We start from the raw sequence: 22,650 nt of genomic DNA on the forward strand, positions 1-22,650 counted from the left end.
GGGTTTCTTCTGTGCTATTTATCTTCTATAAGCGTAGGGGCAAGCTAGAATGGTAGAAATTTCTTGAGTGCTCAAGGGTGACTCGAGTCAAATCTTAGGTAGGTATGTAGATTTGTTGGTTTGTAGTATGCCTTCGTCTGAAGGCACCTAATGGTCCGATCTCTTGACCGTAGTATCCAGAAAATTAATTGCTGAGTCGTCGTGTTCTAGCATAAACTTAAGATTGGTGTGAACTGTATTCGCCTATGTGAAGAAAGCCTGCAGGGTCTGGTCTCCCTGTCCTTATCCCAAAGATATCATCAATACATCTGTAGTAGATTAATGGAGCATCTTGTCTATGGGTTCTCAGTATCTCGAAGGCAACATGCATGAAGTTTTTGGCAATGGCTATGCTACTGGATGCGCCAATTGACGTACCTTTAATCTGTCTATACACTCGTCCTTAAAATTGGAGGAGCGTGTCCCTCATGACATGAAGGATCCCTTATTCAACCAAGTCCCTCCTGGGTGGCCTCCATATTCCTGCTTCCTTCAGTTCTGTTCTGTTATCTTGTGTATGTTCATGTTGAAGAATGCTGCTACTATCCTTACTGCTTCCCTCTGTGGTATGCTTGGATAGAGCGATACCACATCCATCAAGAACAGCTGAGTGCCTTCCGGCATCGGGGGTCCCTAATTCCTAATTTCCTGTATCTTATTTAAGAAGCCCGCGTTGTCTTTCAGTCTTTCCAGGAGGAGGCAGAGCATGGGGTTCAGGAGTGCTGTGCAAATCCAGTCTACTGGTGCCTGGCAGCTGCTCAGAACTGGTCTGCCCTGCCATGTCTCCGTATAGGCATTTAGGGGTTTATGTATCTTCGGTAGGAGATACAAATGGGTGATCACCGATTTAAAGGCTATGTAAAAGTCTCTTGATCTGGCTTGTATGAGGCCTCCTTTCTTACACCCATAAAAGTTCTCAAACAGTTTGAGCACTATCTGCCGACTCCGAATTCGAGCATTCCTCAGTGCGACTCCCTAGTTTTCAATGTTGTGGTACAAGATTCCCTCTGCTGGGAGACATTCCATTTCATGGATGTACTTCTCTTTATTCTACACTACTACTACTACTACTCATTCCTTGTCCACTGGTTTGATGACGACATCCGTCTGCAGCTGTAGTCCAGCTAAGGTTTCTCTCCTTTTTCGGAAGGTTACAGATGCTCCTAGTGTCCGTCCCCTTTTCGAGGTACGTGTTCATCTGCTGTATGACTTCTCTTAATCCCACTAGGTTGTAGGCTGAATGTTGTTCTAGTCTCCCTAGGTGCAGGTATTTGTAAGAGAGAGATTTTTTTGGTTTTGGTGCCTGATGCAACTTACCTTGTGTTATCTTCTTGAGAGGTTATCTTGAGATGATTTCGGGGCTTTAGTGTCGCCGCGGCCCAGTCCTCAACCAGGCCTCCACCCCCAGGAAGCAGCCCGTGACAGCTGACTAACACCCAGGTACCTATTTTACTGCTAGGTAAAAGGGGCATTGGGTGAAAGAAACTCTGCCCATTGTTTCTCGCCGGCGCCCGGGATCGAACCCGGGACCACAGGTTCACATGTCCAACGTGCTGTCCGCTCGGCCGACCGGCTCCCGAAATGTTTGCCGGAGTTTGTTTCAAACCTGGTTGATACGATTCTCCAGGTTTATACAGAGGTCCCATATTGTCTCCTGTCGTATCTTCCTGGCTGGCGGCCCTACTACAAATGTAAGTCCTCTCTCCAGCAGGGTCCGTTCGTATTCTGTGAGAAACCTCAGAGACGACCGTCTGTCTTAGTCATCCCTCCTTCTATCTGGTATCCCGTTGTGACCGATCCTTCTCTGCCCTCCATCTTCCCCCCTCTGTTGTTGTCGGGGATATCATGCTGCCTGGTCTTGTTGTTGTTCCTCAGATCCCCGGTCCCGTCTTCTTGGTGTTTGTCCGGATCCACCCCTGGTTGATACCTGGTTGATGGGGTTCAGGGAGTTCTTCTACTCCCCAAGCCCGGCCCGAGGCCAGGCTTGACTTGTGAGAGTTTGGTCCACCAGGCTGTTGCTTGGAGCGGCCCGCAGGCCCACATACCCACCACAGCCCGGTTGGTCCGGCACTCCTTGGAGGAATAAATCTAGTTTCCTCTTGAAAATGTCCACGGTTGTTCCGGCAATATTTCTTATGCTTGCTGGAAGGACGTTGAACAACCGCGGACCTCTGATGCTTATACAGTGTTCTCTGATTGTGCCCATGGCACCTCTGCTCTTTCTCTGCAGGAACCCCGTTCCTGTTGTTCTGAAAATATTGTCATCCTTTTATCATTACCCCTATAGGTGTTATAATTATTATCCCTATAGTATTAGTTGTTATTCTTATCCCTATAGTTGTTTTTGGTGTTGTTGTTGTTGTTGTGATCATATGGGTAGGGAGGCTTCAGGCCGACGCGTGCCTAGGGTGTTGGTGGGGGGTTGGGGAGGGGGCAATCTGAAGTGGGGGAGGTTGATGGTCATTAGGCCACCAAGCAACTCGGTGTTTCCTCGGACTGCTGGTTCATCCATCAAACAGCTGGTTCATCGACAAAATGGCTGGTTCATCCACAAGACAGCTAGTTCATTCACCACACAATTAGTCACCCACCACACAGCTGGTTCATTCAACTCATAACTGGTTCAACCGCAACACATTTGATTCATCCACCGCACTGCTGCATCACCTACCACACAACTGGGTCTTTCACCCACACATTTGATTTATCAGCCCCATAGCTGGTTCATCCACCACTCACCTGATTCATCCACAACAGAGCTGGGTCATTCTCCACACATCTGGCTCATCCATTACACACATGATCATCCATGTGTGTGTGATCACCACACAATCACCAAACCACACAGCAGGTTCATCAACAACACATCTGGTTCATCCACAACACATCTGGTTCATCCACCACACATTTGGTTCATTCACCACACAACTGGTACATCCACCACACATCTGGTTCATCCATCACACATCTGGTTCATGTACCACACAGCTGGTTCTTCCACCACAAAGCTGGTTCGTCCACCACACATCTGGTTCATCCATCACACATTTGGTTCATTCACCACACAACTGGTTCATCCATCACACATCTGGTTCATCAGCCACACAACTGGTTCATCCATCACACATCTGGTTCATCAGCCACACAACTGGTTCGTCCACCACACATCTGGTTCATCCATCACACATTTGGTTCATTCACCACACAACTGGTACATCCACCACACATCTGGTTCATCCATCACACATCTGGTTCATCAGCCACACAACTGGTTCATCCATCACACATCTGGTTCATCAACCACACAACTGGTTCATCCATCACACATCTGGTTCATTCACCACACATCTGGTTCATCCATCACACATCTGGTTCATCAGCCACACAACTGGTTCATCCATCACACATCTGGTTCATCAGCCACACAACTGGTTCATCCATCACACATCTGGTTCTTCCACCACAAAGCTGGTTCGTCCATCACACATCTGGTTCATCCATCACACAGCTGGTTCATCCACCACACAGCTGGTTCATCCACCACACAGCTGGTTCAACTACCACACAGCTGGTTCATCCACCACACAGCTGGTTCATCCACCACACAGCTGGTTCATCCACCACACAGCTTGTTCATCCACCACACAGCTTGTTCATCCACCACACAGCTGGTTCTTCCACCACACATCTGGTTCATCCACCACACAGCTGGTTCTTCCACCACAAAGCTGGTTCATCCACCACACTGCTGGTTCATCCACCACACTGCTGGTTCATCTACCACACAGCTGGTTCATCCACCACACAGCTGGTTCATCCACCACACATCTGCTTCATCCACCACACAGCTGGTTCTTCCACCACAAAGCTGGTTCGTCCACCACACTGGTGGCTCATCCACTACATAGCATGTTCATCCACCACACAGCTTATTTATCCACCACAGAGTTAGTTCAACCACCACACATCTGGTTCATCAGCCACACAACTGGTTCATCCATCACACATCTGGTTCTTCCACCACAAAGCTGGTTCGTCCATCACACATCTGGTTCATCCATCACACAGCTGGTTCATCCACCACACAGCTGGTTCATCCACCACACAGCTGGTTCAACTACCACACAGCTGGTTCATCCACCACACAGCTGGTTCATCCACCACACAGCTGGTTCATCCACCACACAGCTTGTTCATCCACCACACAGCTTGTTCATCCACCACACAGCTGGTTCTTCCACCACACATCTGGTTCATCCACCACACAGCTGGTTCTTCCACCACAAAGCTGGTTCATCCACCACACTGCTGGTTCATCCACCACACTGCTGGTTCATCTACCACACAGCTGGTTCATCCACCACACAGCTGGTTCATCCACCACACATCTGCTTCATCCACCACACAGCTGGTTCTTCCACCACAAAGCTGGTTCGTCCACCACACTGGTGGCTCATCCACTACATAGCATGTTCATCCACCACACAGCTTATTTATCCACCACAGAGTTAGTTCAACCACCACATATCTGGTTCATCCACCACTCACGTAGGTCATTTTGAACACAACTGCTTCATCTGACAGACATCTGGTTCATCTGATATGCAGCTGGTTCAACCACCACACAACTGGTTCATCCACCATACAGCTGGTGCACCCACCACACAACTGGTGTATCCTCCATTAAACTGGATCATCTACCACACAACTGGTTCAACCACCATGAAACTGGTTTATCCACCATACAGCTGGTTCATCCCCCACACAACTGGTTCATCCACCATGAAGCTGGTTCATCCACCACACAACTGCTTTATCCCCCATACAGCTGGTTCATCCACCACACAGCTGAATCATCCACCCCGCCCCCTGTGTACACTGTGGCACTTGTTCAGTTATCGTGTAGTCAATATATCTCTGTCTGTCTGTCTGTCTGTCTGTCTGTCTGTCTGTCTGTCTGTCTGTCTGTCTGTCTGTCTGTCTGTCTGTCTGTCTGTCTGTCTGTCTGTTTATCTGTCTGTCTGTCTGTCTGTCTGTCTGTCTGTCTGTCTGTCTGTCTGTCTGTCTGTCTGTCTGTCTGTCTGTCTGTCTGTAGGTCGGTCTGTCTGTAGGTCGGTCTGTCTATAGGTCGATCTGTCTATAGGTCGTTCTGTCTATATGTATGTCTGTCTGTCTGTCTGTGTGTCTGTCTGTCTGTCTGTCTGACTGTCTGTCTGTCTGTCTGTCTGTCTGTCTGTCTGTCTGTCTGTCTGTCTGTCTATCTGTCAATATGTCTGTCTGTCTGTCTGTCTGTCTGTCTGTCTGTCTGTCTGTCTGTCTGTCTGTCTGTCTGTCTGTCAGTATGTCTATATGCCTGTCTACGTCTGTCTGTTTATGTCTGTCTGTCTGTCTGTCAGTATGTTTATATGCCTGTCTATGTCTGTCTGTTTATGTCTGTCTGTCTGGTCTTTCTGTCTGTCTGTCTGTCTGTCTGTCTGTCTGTCTGTCTGTCTGTCTGTCTGTCTGTCTGTCTGTCTGTCTGTCTGTCTGTCTGTCTGTCTGTCTCTCTCTCTCTCTCTCTCTCTCTCTCTCTCTCTCTCTCTCTGTCGTCTGAATTTGTGTCCAAACAGCAATATGAAACAACTAATGTGGTGACCTTTGTGAGCAGGGTCGGCGCACACGGTCCTGGGACCCTACTGGGCGGACCACCTTGGCAGGAAAGACCTCAACTGTGAGTATATCTTTATGTGAACATTGAACTCAACCTTTTTGTGTTTACCTTAATTTATGAGTTCCCTCAACATTGTTACTAGACAATATTGAGAGGTAAACACAAAAAGGTTTAGAATTCATAAAACAGATGTTACTGACCTTAACCACAGAACTTTAATAACTTAAAGTCTTCAAAAATATATCACCAAGAGCTATGAGTTTATGATGCTGACCTCTGCCAGCGTGATATCCTGCATGTCACCTGCTTCCTTAACTGTATGAACTCTTCACTGTTATTACCCATGACCACTAAGCCCACCAGAATAACTCAAACATTTGATAATGTTTGAGTTAGTGTTATTGAGGTGAGTTAATAACAGTAACATAAAAATAACATTAGGTAATACACATACAAGCAGGCTTCCCGGGGCCGACCGGGTGGACCTTGGGGGAGGGGATCAGACACTCGGGGGAACTCAGCAAATGCATTCAGAGTCCCGAATAGGGATGCAGAAACCTTGGATATGCATAAACGAAAAAAACAACCTAATCATAAGAAACACTGCAAAAGTTGAGGACAAAAATGATCAGGAACTCATTAAGAACATGTCTCTTATGTTAGAGATACTGGTAAGCCAGGAGGAAAAATTAAGTATATCAGTTGTGATGAGGTTAGGTAGATCTGAAACAAATATGGTACGAATAACAATTGCGAATTTGGAACTCAGAAGGAAGATACTCAACAGTTCCCACAAACCCAAAACTCTCGAGGGGTATAACCAAGTATCTCCATATCTCCAGACCTTACTATTGAGCCAACCTGTCCTTTTACATAGAACGATCGTATACATTATTTTTCGATCGTATACATTATTAAAGGCCAAAAATTAACGTATTTGAAAATGGAAGCGGCAAGCGAAAGTACTGTCCAGTTTTCTGTTTTGGGTCCTCTGGTAGGTTAGGGGAAGAAATTTTAATTTGACCGTTTTCTTGACGTTGGGAACCTTAGGAGAACGGGCTGATTGAGCAGCAAAAAACGACAGGGTGCAAAGAGACAAATTGAACGAGTTCAGAAACACAGACCAATACAGAAATGCAAAGCTAACGATCAGGAGAAGGCAGATGATCCAGATAATAGATGGAGTAGAGGTCATAGTCCTTCACCCAGTCAGGCAGAACTAACTATATATCTCGGACGACAAACAGGTTCAGAACCAGAGCGACAATGTACAGAATAGTAATGTACTAAATACAGGAGCAATCTCTCAGCCCCCAGGAACAACGTCAGGAGTTGAAATGGTTTCTACACAAATGCTAGAAGCCTAGTGAATAATTTTTACTCTTTATTTGTGTATACTGAGGCTGAAACTCCTGACATCATTGACATCAGTGAAACATGAGGACGAGAGGACATAATAGAAGGAGAACTACATCTTCCTGGATACCACCACCATTCATAATGCACAGAACAACAAGAGCTGGTGCGGTGATGCTGTATGTGAAAGAGAATCTGGTGGCAACCAACAATGAGGAACTGATCACCATGGGATCCTCACAGTCTATATGGTGTAACATGCTAGATCAAGATGGTAGCAAAATGACAGCTTGAGTATGCTAAGGGGAGCCGGTCGGCCGAGCGGATAGCACACTGCACTTGTGATCCTGTGGTCCCGGGTTCGATCCTGGGTGCCGGCGAGAAACAATGGGCAGAGTTTCTTTCACCCTATGCCCCTGTTACCTAGCAGTAAAATAGGTACCTGAGTGTTAGTCAGTTGTCACGGGCTGCTTCCTGGGGGTGGAGGGCCTGGTCGAGGACCGGGCCGCGGGGACACTAAAGCCCCGAAATCATCTCAAGATATCCTCAAGAATGGCTGACACAACAGCAGCAGAGGAAGTTGCTGATCTGCATAACGTGATTAATGCGGTATCAGAAACCCAACCCATAATAACTTAGGACATTAACCCTGAGACAATAGATTGGATAATTTAATATCATAAGCAGAGGGAGAACAATTTCTAGACTTGGCACAGGACTTCTTCCTCATACAGCATGGGGTAAAGCCCACACAGGTAACAGCATTATAGATCTTGTGCTAACATCAGAAGAAGGCATAATTGATCAAATCCAGGTGGGGGAAGAAGCTAACCCCCACATGTAATCACCATATTTTATGATGGACGACCGTTATGAAGTGCCGAGTAAGGTTTGGAATTTTATGAGTTTCCCCCTCGCAAATCCCAGTTCAACAGAGAAACTGGTCCAGGATGTGGGACCTAATATCAACAGTAATTAAACAGTTACATAAAAAATTAACATAAATCCACTAATAGTTCTACACCATATTTCACTCAATACCATAGAATTACTGATACATGTATGCCAACAAAATTCATACACCATGCACTCGTTACTTAGATGAGCTGAGTGGCTCAGTCACTTAGATGATCCATTTCCTAGTACTGCCACACACCAACTGGCAGGAAACTCAAGCTGCAAGTGTAGGGAGGCACAAACAGTTACCAACCTTACCGAAGAACAGAAGCCTAGGATTGTTACTGAATAAAATACTTCCTTACCACATAACAAAAGACAAGGAACTACGAAGTATATGATACTTGTTAATTACTTATGAGACAAACATATACAGTAATAAACTAAATGTACATGGAATTTTGAGGAGCTTAGTTTATATATACATTACAGAACAAGTGGCAGCAATGCGCACACTACCATGTTTCCTAGCGTAATTATAATCTAGGGTAATAATACTCTTCTGTAAAACTAAGGAATGAGCATATAGCCTTAAGTGGTAAACAAAAGAATTAGCTACCAAGTTAATACTGACAGTATAACAGTATATACCGGTATTTTTAACAATAGTACTCGATAACCCCCACGAACACATGGTGGATGCCTAAACGTACTCCCTCACGCTAGCCAACACAACACTACAATACCATAAATAAAGTAGTCCCCGTGGCATAACAACCCATAGTCGTAAGAAACTCGTTCGGCGCTTCGTGAGCACTTATACTTGGGTTCGTATCCTGGCTGGGGAGGATTAACCAGGCGCCAATCTTTAACTGTAGCTTTTGTTCACTCAGTAGTGAATGGATACCTGGTTGTTAAACGACTTGGCGGGTCGTATTCCGGGGAACAAATTAGGATTAAGGACCTGCCTGAAACGCTATGCGTGCTAGTGGCTTAACAAGAATGTAAGAACTCTTCTATAAATAAATAAATAAATAAATGATAAACAATTTATACGATCGTAATTTATGTATACTGGTTAGATACACTTGTAACAATCTTATTACTTGATACAAAAGGATAACTAAATATCTAGAATAAGAGTACATGTTAGAGGTCTCACATGTCCTGTGAGTAACACAACAGGTGGGGGGGGGGTAATGTCACGGTCACAACAGCTATTACGTCACAAAAGTCCTCGCCTCACTACCAACACATACAGCCTACTCATGCACAGATATGAACATAGTCACTTCCCACTTAGGTATTCATACTCTACAAGAATATACATTGAATTTACATTCATGAATGAACTACACGCTCCACAATTACTTAGCAAGACTAAAGATATAATGGAATATGAAGCACTAAATATAATAATTATATTTATATATTCTACACTCTTAATTACCAGTTACGACTCAGTTATGGATCATATTTATTAATAATAACGTAACGATTGGAGACGGTCGGCCGAGCGGACAGCACGCTAGACTTGTGATCCTGTGGTCCTGGGTTCGATCCCAGGCGCCGGCGAGAAACAATGGGCAGAGTTTCTTTCACCCTATGCCCCTGTTACCTAGCAGTAAAATAGGTACCTGGGTGTTAGCTGTCACGGGCTGCTTCCTGGGGGTGGAGGCCTGGTCGAGGACCGGGCCGCGGGGACACTAAAAGCCCCGAAATCATCTCAAGATAACGACGAAAATAGATACCCACATAAAGGTCAGAGATGATGAATTTCTAAATTTCCATCGAGGAGACTATCAAGGAATGAGAGAGGAACTGCAAAACATCTGGAGAGAGCTGATAGGCGAACATGGTATGGAAGCATCATGACAAAATTTCAAGAGGGCACAGATCTCGTTCAAAAATATGTGCCAAAAAAGAGAAAGAAAGGAATGGGAACTAGCTGGATGACACAGGTCGTAAAACGAGCATTGACAATTAAGCAGAAGCTATGGGGAACGAATAAATCCACAATTGGTAACATTGATTATGTGATACACAAAAGGGCTCAAAACTCGGCCAGTCAAGATATCAGATCAGCCAAAAGAAATTACGAAAGGAAACTTGCCCGAAACAAAGAAAGATCCAACATTGTTCTATGACTTTATAGGAAGTAAAACCAAAACAATAGACGAGGTAGGACCCTTAAAAGATGAGACTAACTAAGTTATAATGGATGATAAAAGGGCAACAAATACCCTGAATAAATATTTTACATCAAGGTTCACACTAGAAAGGTTAGAAGACATCCCTCACAAACACAAATGTTTTAAGGAGATGAAGAGAATGAATTTAGGGAAATGCCCATAACATGCAACATGATTAGGAAGAACATTGTCAAACTAAAAGACTCAAAAGCTTCAGGTGTGGATTGAATCCAATCCAAAGTTAAAAAGGAACTGGCAGAAGAATTATGCCTACCGCTGAAATTACTTTACACAAAATCTATGGACCAAGGGATAGTCCACCTAGACTGGAAATATGCAAATATCACCCCTGTTTTGAAAAAAGGCAGAAAGAGCCCAGCAGAAAATTGCCATCCAATCACCTTGACATCACACATGTGCAACCTCACGGAGAGAATCCTCAGGGAGGGAATCATTCACCATCTTTCAGTGAACAATCTTGTAAAATCGACACAACATGGGTTTGATAAAAACAGATCCTGCTTTACAAACCTTCTCGTGTTTTTGGAAACGATAACCAGCTTCTTAAACACAAGACTTCTGGTATGTAATATACATGGATTTTTGCTAAAGCCCCTGCTAAGGTACTACAGGAAAGACTACCCAGGAAATTACTGGCTCATGGAATAAATTGTAGAATATTAGGATGTTTAAAAAATGGTTTCAACAAAGAAAACAAAGGGCAGTACTAAATGGGTCCGAATGTGACTGGAGAAATGTGTTAAGTAGGGTGCCACAAGAGTCCATTTTGCGGACTACTCTATTTGTCATATATATCAATGACATAAATGAGAATATTACAAACCACATCATCAAATTTGCAGAAGATACAAAGATTTATGATAATTTGGGAAATTATAATGATATTAAAGCCTTACAAAGAGATCTTCATGAACTCCACATATGATCAGAAGACTTGCAAATGCTTTTTAATATCGACAAATGCAGGAGTTGCACTCACAAAACGTTGCACAAGAGGTAGGAGCAGCCGTCAGAGAAGCTAACCAAACCCTGGAAACAATCAAGCGTTCCTTTGACTATAGGAATTGATGATAGTGATTCAATTGTTGTTACGGCCCTCTCGGGTCGCAACAGGGTTCTTACTCTGATGTTGTTAGAGGAAGGGTATCCGGCCCCAAGCCAGTAGTGGCTTTCAAGGGATGTGATCCGTAACACAAGTAAATTAAAGGGGAAGGGAAATAAAGTCAAAACTTAATATAATAATTATTACCATCACCAATAAATATATATAAGAAGATTACACGGGGGGGAGGGGGGTATAAACACTATTATATACACTGTCGTCTTCTTCTGAAGACTCTGGATCTTCACGGTGCCAAGCTCTTGGTGCTCTCGTGGCCTCACGACGAATACTTCAGGAATCTTGAGTCTACCCCAGCCACAGGCCAGCCAAAACACAGTTCCACTGGGGTCACCGTCGTGGAGGCCGTCAACCACAAGTCCAGCAGATAGCTGGCAGGTTCCAAATCAGCGACGCTGGTTAGGCCACTCCACGAGCGATACTAGGGTCGCGCCCTAGTCAGGAGCCTCGTGTGATACCACAGATCACTCTCCTGTCCACAACACCCCAGTGGTTAAGCGTCTCCACCAGTCAGTCCCGGGTATGACAATCCTTCAAATGCCGCTTCACTGGCAGGGTAACACCACAGTGTTCATCCGGGGGGCGACTCACAGCTGCTAGAGCAAACACTTGGTGTCGAGACGGCTGCCTTGGGTAGACTGACTCAACTTCCCTTACAGCAGTCCTAGGTCGACTCTGTAAGCAGACACGTCATCAGTAACAGGGACACACTAAAGCACCTCACTTACAGGCTCAGACCCAAACGCCCACCTACCCACTCCCTAGATGGCGTTGCTGTCTGAGCTCCACCTCACCAGAGGTCAACAGCGGCTGTTATGAGCTAATCAGGAGTGGAAACTAGCCCTTGTGGCCAGTACACCTCGTCCTCACCAGGTGTCGTCGTTCATTTGGAGGGGGTTTCGGGAGCTGACCCACAGATGGCGCGGTCGTCACTGCTCCGTGCTCGGACGCTGGATTCGGGTCCGTAACAATTGTATAAATCTCTGGTGCGGTCCCATTTGCTTTGCTGTAGGTAAGCAAGGAGCCCCTATCTTCTGAAGGACATTGCTGCCTCGGAGAGAGTGTAACAGCGGACAATAAAAATTTTGTGGATGGTGGATGTTGGTCCAATTTGATGGATGTTGATCCAGAATTTTTCTTCAAAAGATCAAATGTAACACAAACAAAGAGCAGCGGTTTCAAGCTAGACAATCCACAATGTAGGACTGAAAACAGGAGATGCTTTTTCACCCACAGGGTTATATACTCATGGAACCACCTACCTGCTGAATACATAAATGCCAAGACTCTGTTGAATTTCAAAATCCAACTGGGAAATATTATCAAGGCAAATGGGGGGACCTTCGACAAGCCGCCGGCTTCCTGTTATCGTCGAGACCACTAGTGTTAGTGGCCTTCAGGTAAATTCAGGTAAACAAGTGCCTCAATACCTTGGCCACAGTTGAACTAACATAACCTCTTGACTGACCTCGTGAATCATGTCAGTTTGTACTTTATGTACTAATATCTCAAGTCCCCAGCATCGCACATCAAAATAAGGGACTATTTCAAGACCTCAGCGTTGCACATAAGGGACCATACCAAGACCCCAGCATCGCACATCAACGTAAGGGACTATCTCAAGGACCACAGCGTTGCACATCATCATAAGGGAATATCTCAAGACCCAGGCATCGCACATCATCAAAAGGGAATATCTCAAGGACCTAGCGTCGCACATCAACGTAGAGCACTATCTCACATACACCTACTCCGTCTGTACCTATCGACAACAAATTATTCATATGTTAATGGTTTAATCCTCTGACTTATATCTAAAATAATACCCTTGACAAAAATGAGTTCCCAATTGGGCTCTTCATTGACCTGAGAAAGACCTTTGACATTATAAACCATAACTACCTCCTACTTAAACTTTACCATTACAGAATCCGAGGCTTTGCCCTGAACTGTATTTGAGCCTATCTTAGTGACAGACACAAATATGTAGGCATCAATTATATAACCTTGCCTACTCTACCATTAATCGTAGGAGTACCTCAGGGCTGTGGGGAATTTCCCAGCTGGTAAATTCATTTATTTAACTGGTGATATTTAATTGACTGTATTAAAGAAAGTGGACTGTATTAAAATTCTGGACTTCTCCTGGGTGTTACTCGTTCCCACATTTTGGGGGTCATCAACTATAATCTATTAATTGGTAATTCTAGATTGATGAGGCAGTTTCATAACAATAGTTATTAAACTAAACTACTGGTGTTAGTTGGTACACAATGGCCTTATCTGACTAGAAGGCTTCAACATGAGTATGAGAACGAGTGTCAGGGCGATCAGTCTAGGTATGAATCTCGTGGCCAATGGTGGCTGTCCCACATGTGGTCACTGGATGATGTCGTCTGGCTCCCAGATGATCACCACCAGTCGACCAAAAAATTGCAACATAACTACTGCAAAATAATTCTTATCACATTGTAAATAGTTTACTAGTTATAAGAGGCTCACCAAGGTTTTTTGGTTTGCCTTCGTCGTAACCAATCCTCTATCTATCATGTCATTAAAAGGTCAAATATTAAGGGGGCATAACTTTTAAAATCGTTATAAATTAAAAGTTGTTCAATTTGCTTATAAATTTATTTATGAAATGGTTATAGAAAGGGCTGCAACTGGTCCAAGTTTCACCATCACACCCTAAACAGAAAAGGAGAAAAAAAATACACAACGTATTATGCAACGAATGTTCAACATTCTCAAATAATCTCAGGGAACACATGTGTCAACTAAAATGTCTACTATGTGCTGTAGAAGCACAAACTCTTGTAATAATTGTAATATGTATGTGCAATATATTTATATGTAAATTTTGTTTTTTTTTCTTTTGTTTTCATCTTTTTTTTGGCCAATTTTTTTTTCCTTTGTTATCAAGGGATTTGCATGAAACTTGCACACCTTGCTCAATGGATGACTATCTGCAAGGGTGCCAATTATGAACGAAATCTGTCGAAGTCAAGCTCAGCTACAGGTGGCCGAACTTTGATCTTTATTTTACTCAGGAAAGTAATTTACAACTTCAAAGTACTTCATAGCTTTCATTTATTAATCAATTTACATGCACATTACACCTTATATGTAGAGTTTGTGCTTCTACAGTATGTTGTAGACATTTTAGTCCAAAGTCCATTTGTTGATTTTATAAAAATTTATAAACATCATATATTGCATATTTTTGGAAGGGTAACTTTGAATAATTATATTATTGCACTAAACACTTTTTTGATAAAACTACTCACAACAATCCTTTATTATATGCTAATTTTAATATCTGAGTGTTATAGAAAGGATTTTAGTTGACACATGTGTTCCCTGAAATTATTTGAAAATGTTAAAAAATCGTTGCATAATATGTTGTGTATTTTTTTTCTCCTTTTCTGTTTAAGTTGTGATGGTGAAACTTGGACCAGTTGCAGCCCTTTCTATAACCATTTCATAAATAAATTTATAAGCAAATTGAACAACTTTTAATTTATAACGATTTTAAAAGTTATGCCCCCTTAAACAGATTTTACTTATGACAGACCGGATTCTAGGTACACTCGTAATTGGAGGTGGCAGCAGCTGTGGAATGTTATAGCCCCACGGATGTCGTGTATTAACGACGCTGTTAAGTTTGCTTCCTCACGAGGCAAGATCTCGTTGCACAGTGGCATCTTCCTCCCCAATATCTAGGAACACTAATAGTCATGCCATTAATTTCTGCCCATTCACTAACGAGGACAGAGAGGCGTTATTTTAAGCATTAATTTGCAAGTTCCAATCACAGAAAACTGTTTTTACTGTTAGTAATGCTGGGCTGGAATTTTCATCAAATTAAATTATATTTAATGTATATTGAGCTTGTGGCATGACTATTTCAATTCCTATGGCCTCGACTAGTCACGTCGATTATATTTCGTCTCAGGGAGGAAGTTACTTAGTTCTAACTAAACTTTAGTTGAAGCCAGTCTAATATAATACCCTTTTTAAGTATAATCAAATTGTAGACTGGAGAACAAAGAATTTGGGAGAAATAATAGTGATGCCGCTCATGTTGGCTGACACAATACTTTTCCATGCTTTCCAAGAGGCTTCCAGACTTTTCCACTCAGGAAAATCAAGACAATTAGTATGATTAGTTTCCTGACATAACGAATATATTTTATTATATCAGGGGTTAGTAATATAGGGGTCACAAATTTAAGACATAATTCTAGGGGGGGGGGTCGCAGTTCACTGCTCAGTACTGACATACACTGATACTCTCCCTTGAAATTATAAACTTAAGATTGGGTTAGTAAGTTATATGTCTGTTTGTACAGTACAGATGTCCCATATTAGAGTGACAGGAGTTTGAAACTTAGGATATTTCTCTGTCCTATCGACTCCGACATATCTGGATTATTAAATTCCAACCTATGAATTCAGAATTCATAGGTTGTTTGATTGAATTCATAAGATTTTATTGAAATCAGAGGATTAAATATTCAATCATCAAAGTCGACCCTTAGATCGCAGTGGCATTAGTGATCTTGGTCACAGTGACTTGTAGTTGGTTAGACTACTGTTCACTGCTTTGCCAATGAAGACCCATGAGTTTAACTTCAACTTAAATGCTGAAATCTCCTGATTTATTCAAGGTTATAGCATTGTTTGAGTTTGATTTTGCACTGTCATGCAGCAGTCCATTACTTCTAGAGGAAAATTCTCTTCTGGTGTGTCAGGTTTATTTGGGGTTTGAGTGATCTCATGTCCTGCTAATTCCAGAACCAAATTTTTCTAGGGTTTTAAGAGTGGTTGTGCCTCGACACTTAACCGCCACTATTCTTAAAATTTCCTGGTGCTCCGGATGTACAGAGACGATTTTACCTATAGGCCACTCTGATCGTGGTCAGTCACTGTTCACTAGGACAATATCACCTAGTTTTAAATTAATTTCATTTTATGGGCTGCCTGCTCCACAGTGATACTCTCTCAGAGCAGTTATATACTCACGAGTCCACACGTCATTTCACCGCCCTATCACCCTTGAGAGGCGTTTGTAACTCTAGACCAAGTCACTTCCACTGACATATGAAGGATCTTCTGGGTTCTCATCCGTTAGGGATATTTTGAGGACTAAGAAGTCCCCCATACATAAAATGGGAGGCACTCAATGGTTCTTGCTGTGAGATATCATCAGAGTGTTAATCGTCCTCCACACCTTAGAATGTTGTGATTGTCTGAGTCAAACCAGAGGCCCAGGTTTTTTACTAATTTGTCCGGGAGGTTTTCATATTTTCTCCCATAAGTTTCGGTCTGGGCTCGCTTGACCAAATACTTTAATGGGCTAGGAAACTGGTATTTGATCCCTATCTTGTTGAGAAAATCAAATGTCACTTTGGTTACTCCTATCAACTTTTTTAACTCAGAGTACAATTGCAGGATCAATTGCCAGAGTTCAAGTGGTTTTGGTGTCTCAGTGGGAACAGAAACATTGGTCACAATGACTTGTGGCTTTTGTTTAGGCCGCTGGTCACTGATTAGCCACTGCGGAAAATTGAACCACATCTCGACTCTGGCTCAATGTCTTAACATCAGTCCCCTGGATAGATAGTCAGCTGGGTTTTCCTTAGTAAGGACATGTCTTAATTTGTACCCTGCTGACAGTTCTCGAAATTCCCCTGACACGATTGCTCATGCAGGAAGATTTGTTGTTAATATTCCTTACCCATTGTAAGACCGCCTCATTATCTGACCATACAACTGTTTCAGTAAAGTGGAGGTTATTTAAAGTTTTGGTCAGGTAATGAGTCAATCGAACTCCTACCATTAGGGCTGTTAATTCTAGTTGTGGCAATGACCGTTTCTTTAATGGTGCCACAGTAGCTTTAGATGTGAACAGTTTTGCCTGCTCATTGTTAACTAGAAAGGCTACAGTGCTATACCCCTTTCCTGAGACATCACAAAACACATGCAGCTACAATGTTTGAGCAGGTCAACCAGTTTACAGTATGACTGGGAAACTTAAAGTTGCTTTGGACACTTAGACTTGTTGTTAACTGTTGCCATTTTTCTTGCAACTCATTTGGTAATGGATCATCCCAACCTATTCTGTTTTGCCAGCATTCCTGCATGAGTATTTGCCCTAAATTAATATGGGACTTTCCAGTCCCAAAGGATCAAACGGTTTGCTGACTTGTGATAACAGTTTCCTCATAGTTAAATGGGTGGTACATGTTTCTACCGATTTAATGGTTAATTCATCAGAAGTTGTGTCCCATTCTACAGCAAGTACCTTTATCTTTGGAGGTACTTTGTATTTTGGAAATTCAGCTTCAATTAATTCATTTAACTGGGGATTATTGGAGGCTCATGATTGGAGAAGCATATTTGCTCCTAACAACTTACGATTAGCCTTGTGATATATCGCTATTAGTTTAGTTTCATTACTGGTGGTCCCCTGGAAATTATCCACATACAAATTATTGCTAATCCCAGTCTTGTTTGGGCTTTGAGACTTCTTCTGGTACATATCTAAGGTTGCTTGAAGCAGAAACTGTGAAGAAGTAGCACAAAACAAAATTGATGTAAATCTGTACATAACTATTTCACTGTGTGGATCACTGGGATCCTTAATCCAGAGAAACTTTGGGTTGTTTCGGTCTTCTTCTTGAAGACCTACCCTAAGGTATTGGTAAGTCAACACTGCCTTACTTATGTCGGCCGTGTAGGCATAGGTCGCTATACTGAGTCACATTTAACTCACAACATAACTCGTAACAGCACATCACACAGCCTTTGAGTTAGGCTTGGATCTGTTTGGAGGCAGTCATTTAACAAGACACGATTTTGTTTGCTTTAGCACTTCAGTTATACACGATCCTCATAGGCATGGTAACTGAATCATTTAGTACAGCATGATGTGGTAAATAGTGTCCCTCCTCAGGGTTATCATTCTTGACAATTTCAATAAATTTATTGTCAAGTCGGACATAACCTCCAAGACGTACTAGTGGTTGTACTACTTAATATTCTTGAGCCCCTTGTGTTCGTTAGGAACCTTGAGATATTCAATTTTATTTTACGTAAGGGTTTGAGCCTTAAGGCTTCTGCCACTTTCTGAGTGACAAATGTCTTCTATGACTCTTGATCAAATAGGCTACGAGTAGTGATATTGAATCTTTTATTTGTTAGCGATAATTGGACAGTAGGTAAAGTTGCATTGTTATCAGATTTGGTAGTGAGAATATTTATTTCCTATTGTACTTTACAGTACTGCACTGTGGTAGTACCTTCTTCTTCCACCTGGGGTTTGGGTGACCTAGGTCTCGTGTCCCCACACAGTACCGTATGGTGTTGACCCTTATGGCACCTGATGCATGTGCATAGTTGTGTTGCACAGGTACGGGGGTCATGTGGTTTTAGGCACTTGTGTAATACCTTAAGACACTTTATTCTAGAAGCATTATCAGGTTAAGTTTGGCATTTATAAAGTGAATGTTTTCCTTGGCAGATCAAACAGTCTCTCCATCTCATAGTAGCTTTGAGAGTCACAGCCTTAGGTGTCACCGTAACTACAGGTTTGGAAGGATTTACCGTGTATGTATCCACACTACCGTTCCTCCACCTTGGAAGTAGATGTTTTACTTTTATGTTTCAATGTAGTACTTGTGGTACTCAGTACTACTGTGATTTATGGTGAGTGTGTTAACTGAGGGGTTGGAGGTTGTCTTACCTTCATTATTTGCTCGTTGTCTCTCTACAACAGAGTGTAAATCTTCAGTAATCTCTGTTACAGTCAGAGATGTTTGTCATGCAAGGCACACAACTTGTCCAGTGTTTCAATGGGGAACTTACATCTTACAATAACCTTGGTTAACCATTCAGCACCATTTAGGTTAACCTTAAGGCTAAGTGCTTTAAGTAAGGACTCCAGCTCCAATCTAAAAGTTTTAAGTAAGTCAGAAGAATTATCTGTAGATGGAAGACGGACTTCGGATTTGATGTTTCTGTTAAAATAATGAAAGACAGTGTAGTACTAGTGCTTCAAGTAGTGTAGTGATGTAATGAATATGTTTATTAAGTGATCTGACATTTTGGTTGAATACAGATAGGCTTATGTTTTTTGGGAGTTTGTTTTTTGAAAGGTTTGCTGTGTAAGAGCTGCAGTAATGATGATCATTGTGCTGGTTATTGTAGATATGTGATAGCAGATTTAGTTCAGGGTCAATGGTAATTTGCATGGAGTAAGAATGGAGAAGACTTTAAAGATATTCTGATTTGAATATGGGTGAGATCTGTGACAGTAAATTACAATACAAAATTACAACAAAAAGTCAAATTAAAAAATAATCACAGTAAGATTAAAGTGGAATACAAAAAGGAAGGCATATGATAATAATAATAATAATGATGATGTGAGATTTTTTTCTACGCCTACCTCCCTTAGGAGGTGGACTACAAGTTTAAAGTCTGCTCACGGCAGTTAAGCATGAGTCCAATAGAAAAAAAGAAAAGCGGGAGCAAACCGCCAGGCCTCCACCACCAAGGGTGAAAACCTGTCCACAATAGGCCGCTGGCTCCTCCTAGTTAAACAGGACGTTAAAACTAATAAAGGGTAACCGACGGGTTCTCACAATCAAATATTTATATTTGATGTGGCGCTATGAATTGGAATTCGAATTCCCAAGAACAGCCGTCATTACAAGATCACATCAACATTTAATCGTAATATGCAGAAATATGGTGGAATAATATGGTTGAAGGGTTGACATCAAAGACCGTTTTCTATAACATGACAATTCATTAATAACAAGAGACTAACTACTACATTACCGAGTTTCCGTTACGTTAATGTCCATCCAGTGGCACGATAACAAACAGCTAAATAGCAACCCTTGCCGTGAGGCTCAATACTGAACTAACCTGAACACAGGTGTGCCCACTGATGACGCAATATTGCAAATCAAAGAGAAATATCACAGACTAAGTTACACCACAGCGAATGGTTACGTTATTGTCCATCAAGTGGCATTTGCAACACAGCTATTCAACAGCCCCTCGAGAAGAGACAGCAGGCTCCATCTTGCTGACACTTCGGGGTGACAACATGAACTAACTGAACAAATGAAGGATATCCACTGAAGACACAAGCATGCAATCAATAGTGTCTCGGTTTCCCTGACAGCTACTATAATCACAAACTTAGGGGTCCTCCCGCCCACCAGGAGAGACCCACGTAACTAGGCGGGTAGTCCAATAGTGACCCCCCCTATCACAACCCAGTGTGAACACTCTTTGCAACTCCCTACAAGAAGTTGCCCTGTTGTAAACAGTAACAAAGACAGGCAAGGCGGGATTCTGGGACACAGCTCCACAAATCCCTAGATTACTCTACTCTCGTCACCAAACGACAACCAAAAGAAATTGCCTAAAGTGATTAATTACGTTAATTGACTGATCGCAGCAGTCAGCAACAAAGTACTACGGTAATCACAAACAATTGTCTCACACTAGACAACATCATGATGATACTCTACGTTAATCATTAACACTTGTCTCTCTTGTTAACTCAAACTTATATTACATCACACTTGACTCCTTGCAAGTATTCAGTGAGTAATCCTCAATTAAGGTCAAACGGACCACTAATTACATCCCCATTGAGTTACGTTAACTAAGCCTACCCTAACTTGGTAGCTTCTCAACAGTCTGTGTCAAAAAATTACTAGTGAGCATTAATATAATTACCCTAATTAATTCCCTAATTAATTCTGAGCAATTAATTAACGGTCACCAGGACCGATAATTAATCATCCATAAATACGTCTCACTCCGCATTGCCTAAGCAGGTCTCATCAAACACTGTGAATTCATGGGAAAGGAGTTAATTACCCCTAATTAACAAGATGTGCAACTAATCCACTGTCCTCGGACAGGATATGATTAATACAACGATTTATGCTAGCTCCATGACCTCGCTTTACCGAGTCATCGGAGCTCTCAGATGTTAATTACTTCACTAATTAACCTGAGCCACTAATTGCTATACCCCAGAAAGGTAATTAGTCTCGAGCAAATTACGTTAACACAAATACTGACAGGCTCTGACAGATCCTCTCCCACTACGTGAATTCATGATGAGAAGGCTAATTACATAATTAGCTAGAGTGGTCAATTAGTTGTCACACGGACAATTAATTGTTCCCGAGACGTATCTCACTCAAGCTCAACGCTGTTCTCTCACATAACAGCCCTCACTCACTCAACAATAAGTGTGCACCCCTTATCCAGTTAATTCCCCAATTATTAACTCACTGAATCCTTAAGTCCTCAACACAACATAAAGAAACGAAGTAACCCCAGTGTTACATAGGTCACACAACACTGGCATGCAACAACACAAATGCACTACCCACATATGGTTGCGGCTACTGCAACTTGTTAATTACTGTGCCCACACAATAATGACACACGGTTGTGCAACACACAAGAGTACACCAATATTACTGCCCCCCTTTTCTTGCACCCGTTGCAAAGGACTACTATGAACACGCACTTACCTCAGCACGGCAATTAACCCATCAATTGCCTGCTCTCATTAAGCACTGTGAATTCCCCTGAATAATCCTAGAGGTCCCTTAAACCCTCAACACAGTTCTCAGGGCAATAATATCGTATAAACTGATAACAATACTGCACAAACCTGCAACATAATGATGCCCTCAGCATACCCCACATGCTAATGACATCATTAGGCAATCACATCTACTGACTTACCACACAACACAGTACATAAAGCATGCAAATGAACACATAGAAATGGCATTCACATAATCTTTGAAAATTATATCATCAGGTAAATCTAACTACACAGACCTCAGGGTTACCCATTGACATCCCTGCAACCTGGCCTGCCTACCTCTAATGATTATAATTATGGTACTCTATGGTATTAATCCAGTTTGAAAGATTATATAGAATCGACAGGCTGGAACACTTATATGGTAAATCTCTACACTGACCGGTTACATACTCTAGTCAGTCTACACACATATATATATATATATATAACATACATATATATAACTACAGTGTGGTCACGTGTACAACATCTATCTCCAGGTACCGCCCTACCAGTCACCTGGACGTGCTACAGACAGCTGTCTCTCAGCTGCTTCCCTAGCCTGTCGAGGCTCTGAGACAACTCTTACCGGGAATTTCCACCGGTACTCCTCATACTGTACACAATGATAATTGTACTCACGTCTACACCTCCTCATTACACTTATTTCCCAGGTCACTACCTCACTGGCTGTCAACACTTAGCTTGCTCCTCATGCGTCTACAAGATGTGGCCCTAG

At 42.4% G+C, this 22,650-nt stretch overlaps 1 protein-coding gene across 1 annotated transcript in view; it reads left to right on the forward strand.

Annotated features, from left to right (window-relative positions):
- LOC138353948 (phenazine biosynthesis-like domain-containing protein 1) overlaps positions 1-22,650 on the forward strand; it is a 140,689-nt gene that overhangs the window by 85,811 nt on the left and 32,228 nt on the right. The window contains exon 6 of the mRNA XM_069307384.1: positions 5,687-5,749. Coding sequence (XP_069163485.1) covers positions 5,687-5,749 — 63 coding nt within the window. The remainder of the gene's footprint in view (positions 1-5,686; positions 5,750-22,650) is intronic.

The sequence above is a fragment of the Procambarus clarkii genome, chromosome 60 (assembly GCF_040958095.1).
Source record: "Procambarus clarkii isolate CNS0578487 chromosome 60, FALCON_Pclarkii_2.0, whole genome shotgun sequence".
NCBI classification, from domain to species: Eukaryota; Metazoa; Arthropoda; class Malacostraca; order Decapoda; family Cambaridae; genus Procambarus; species Procambarus clarkii.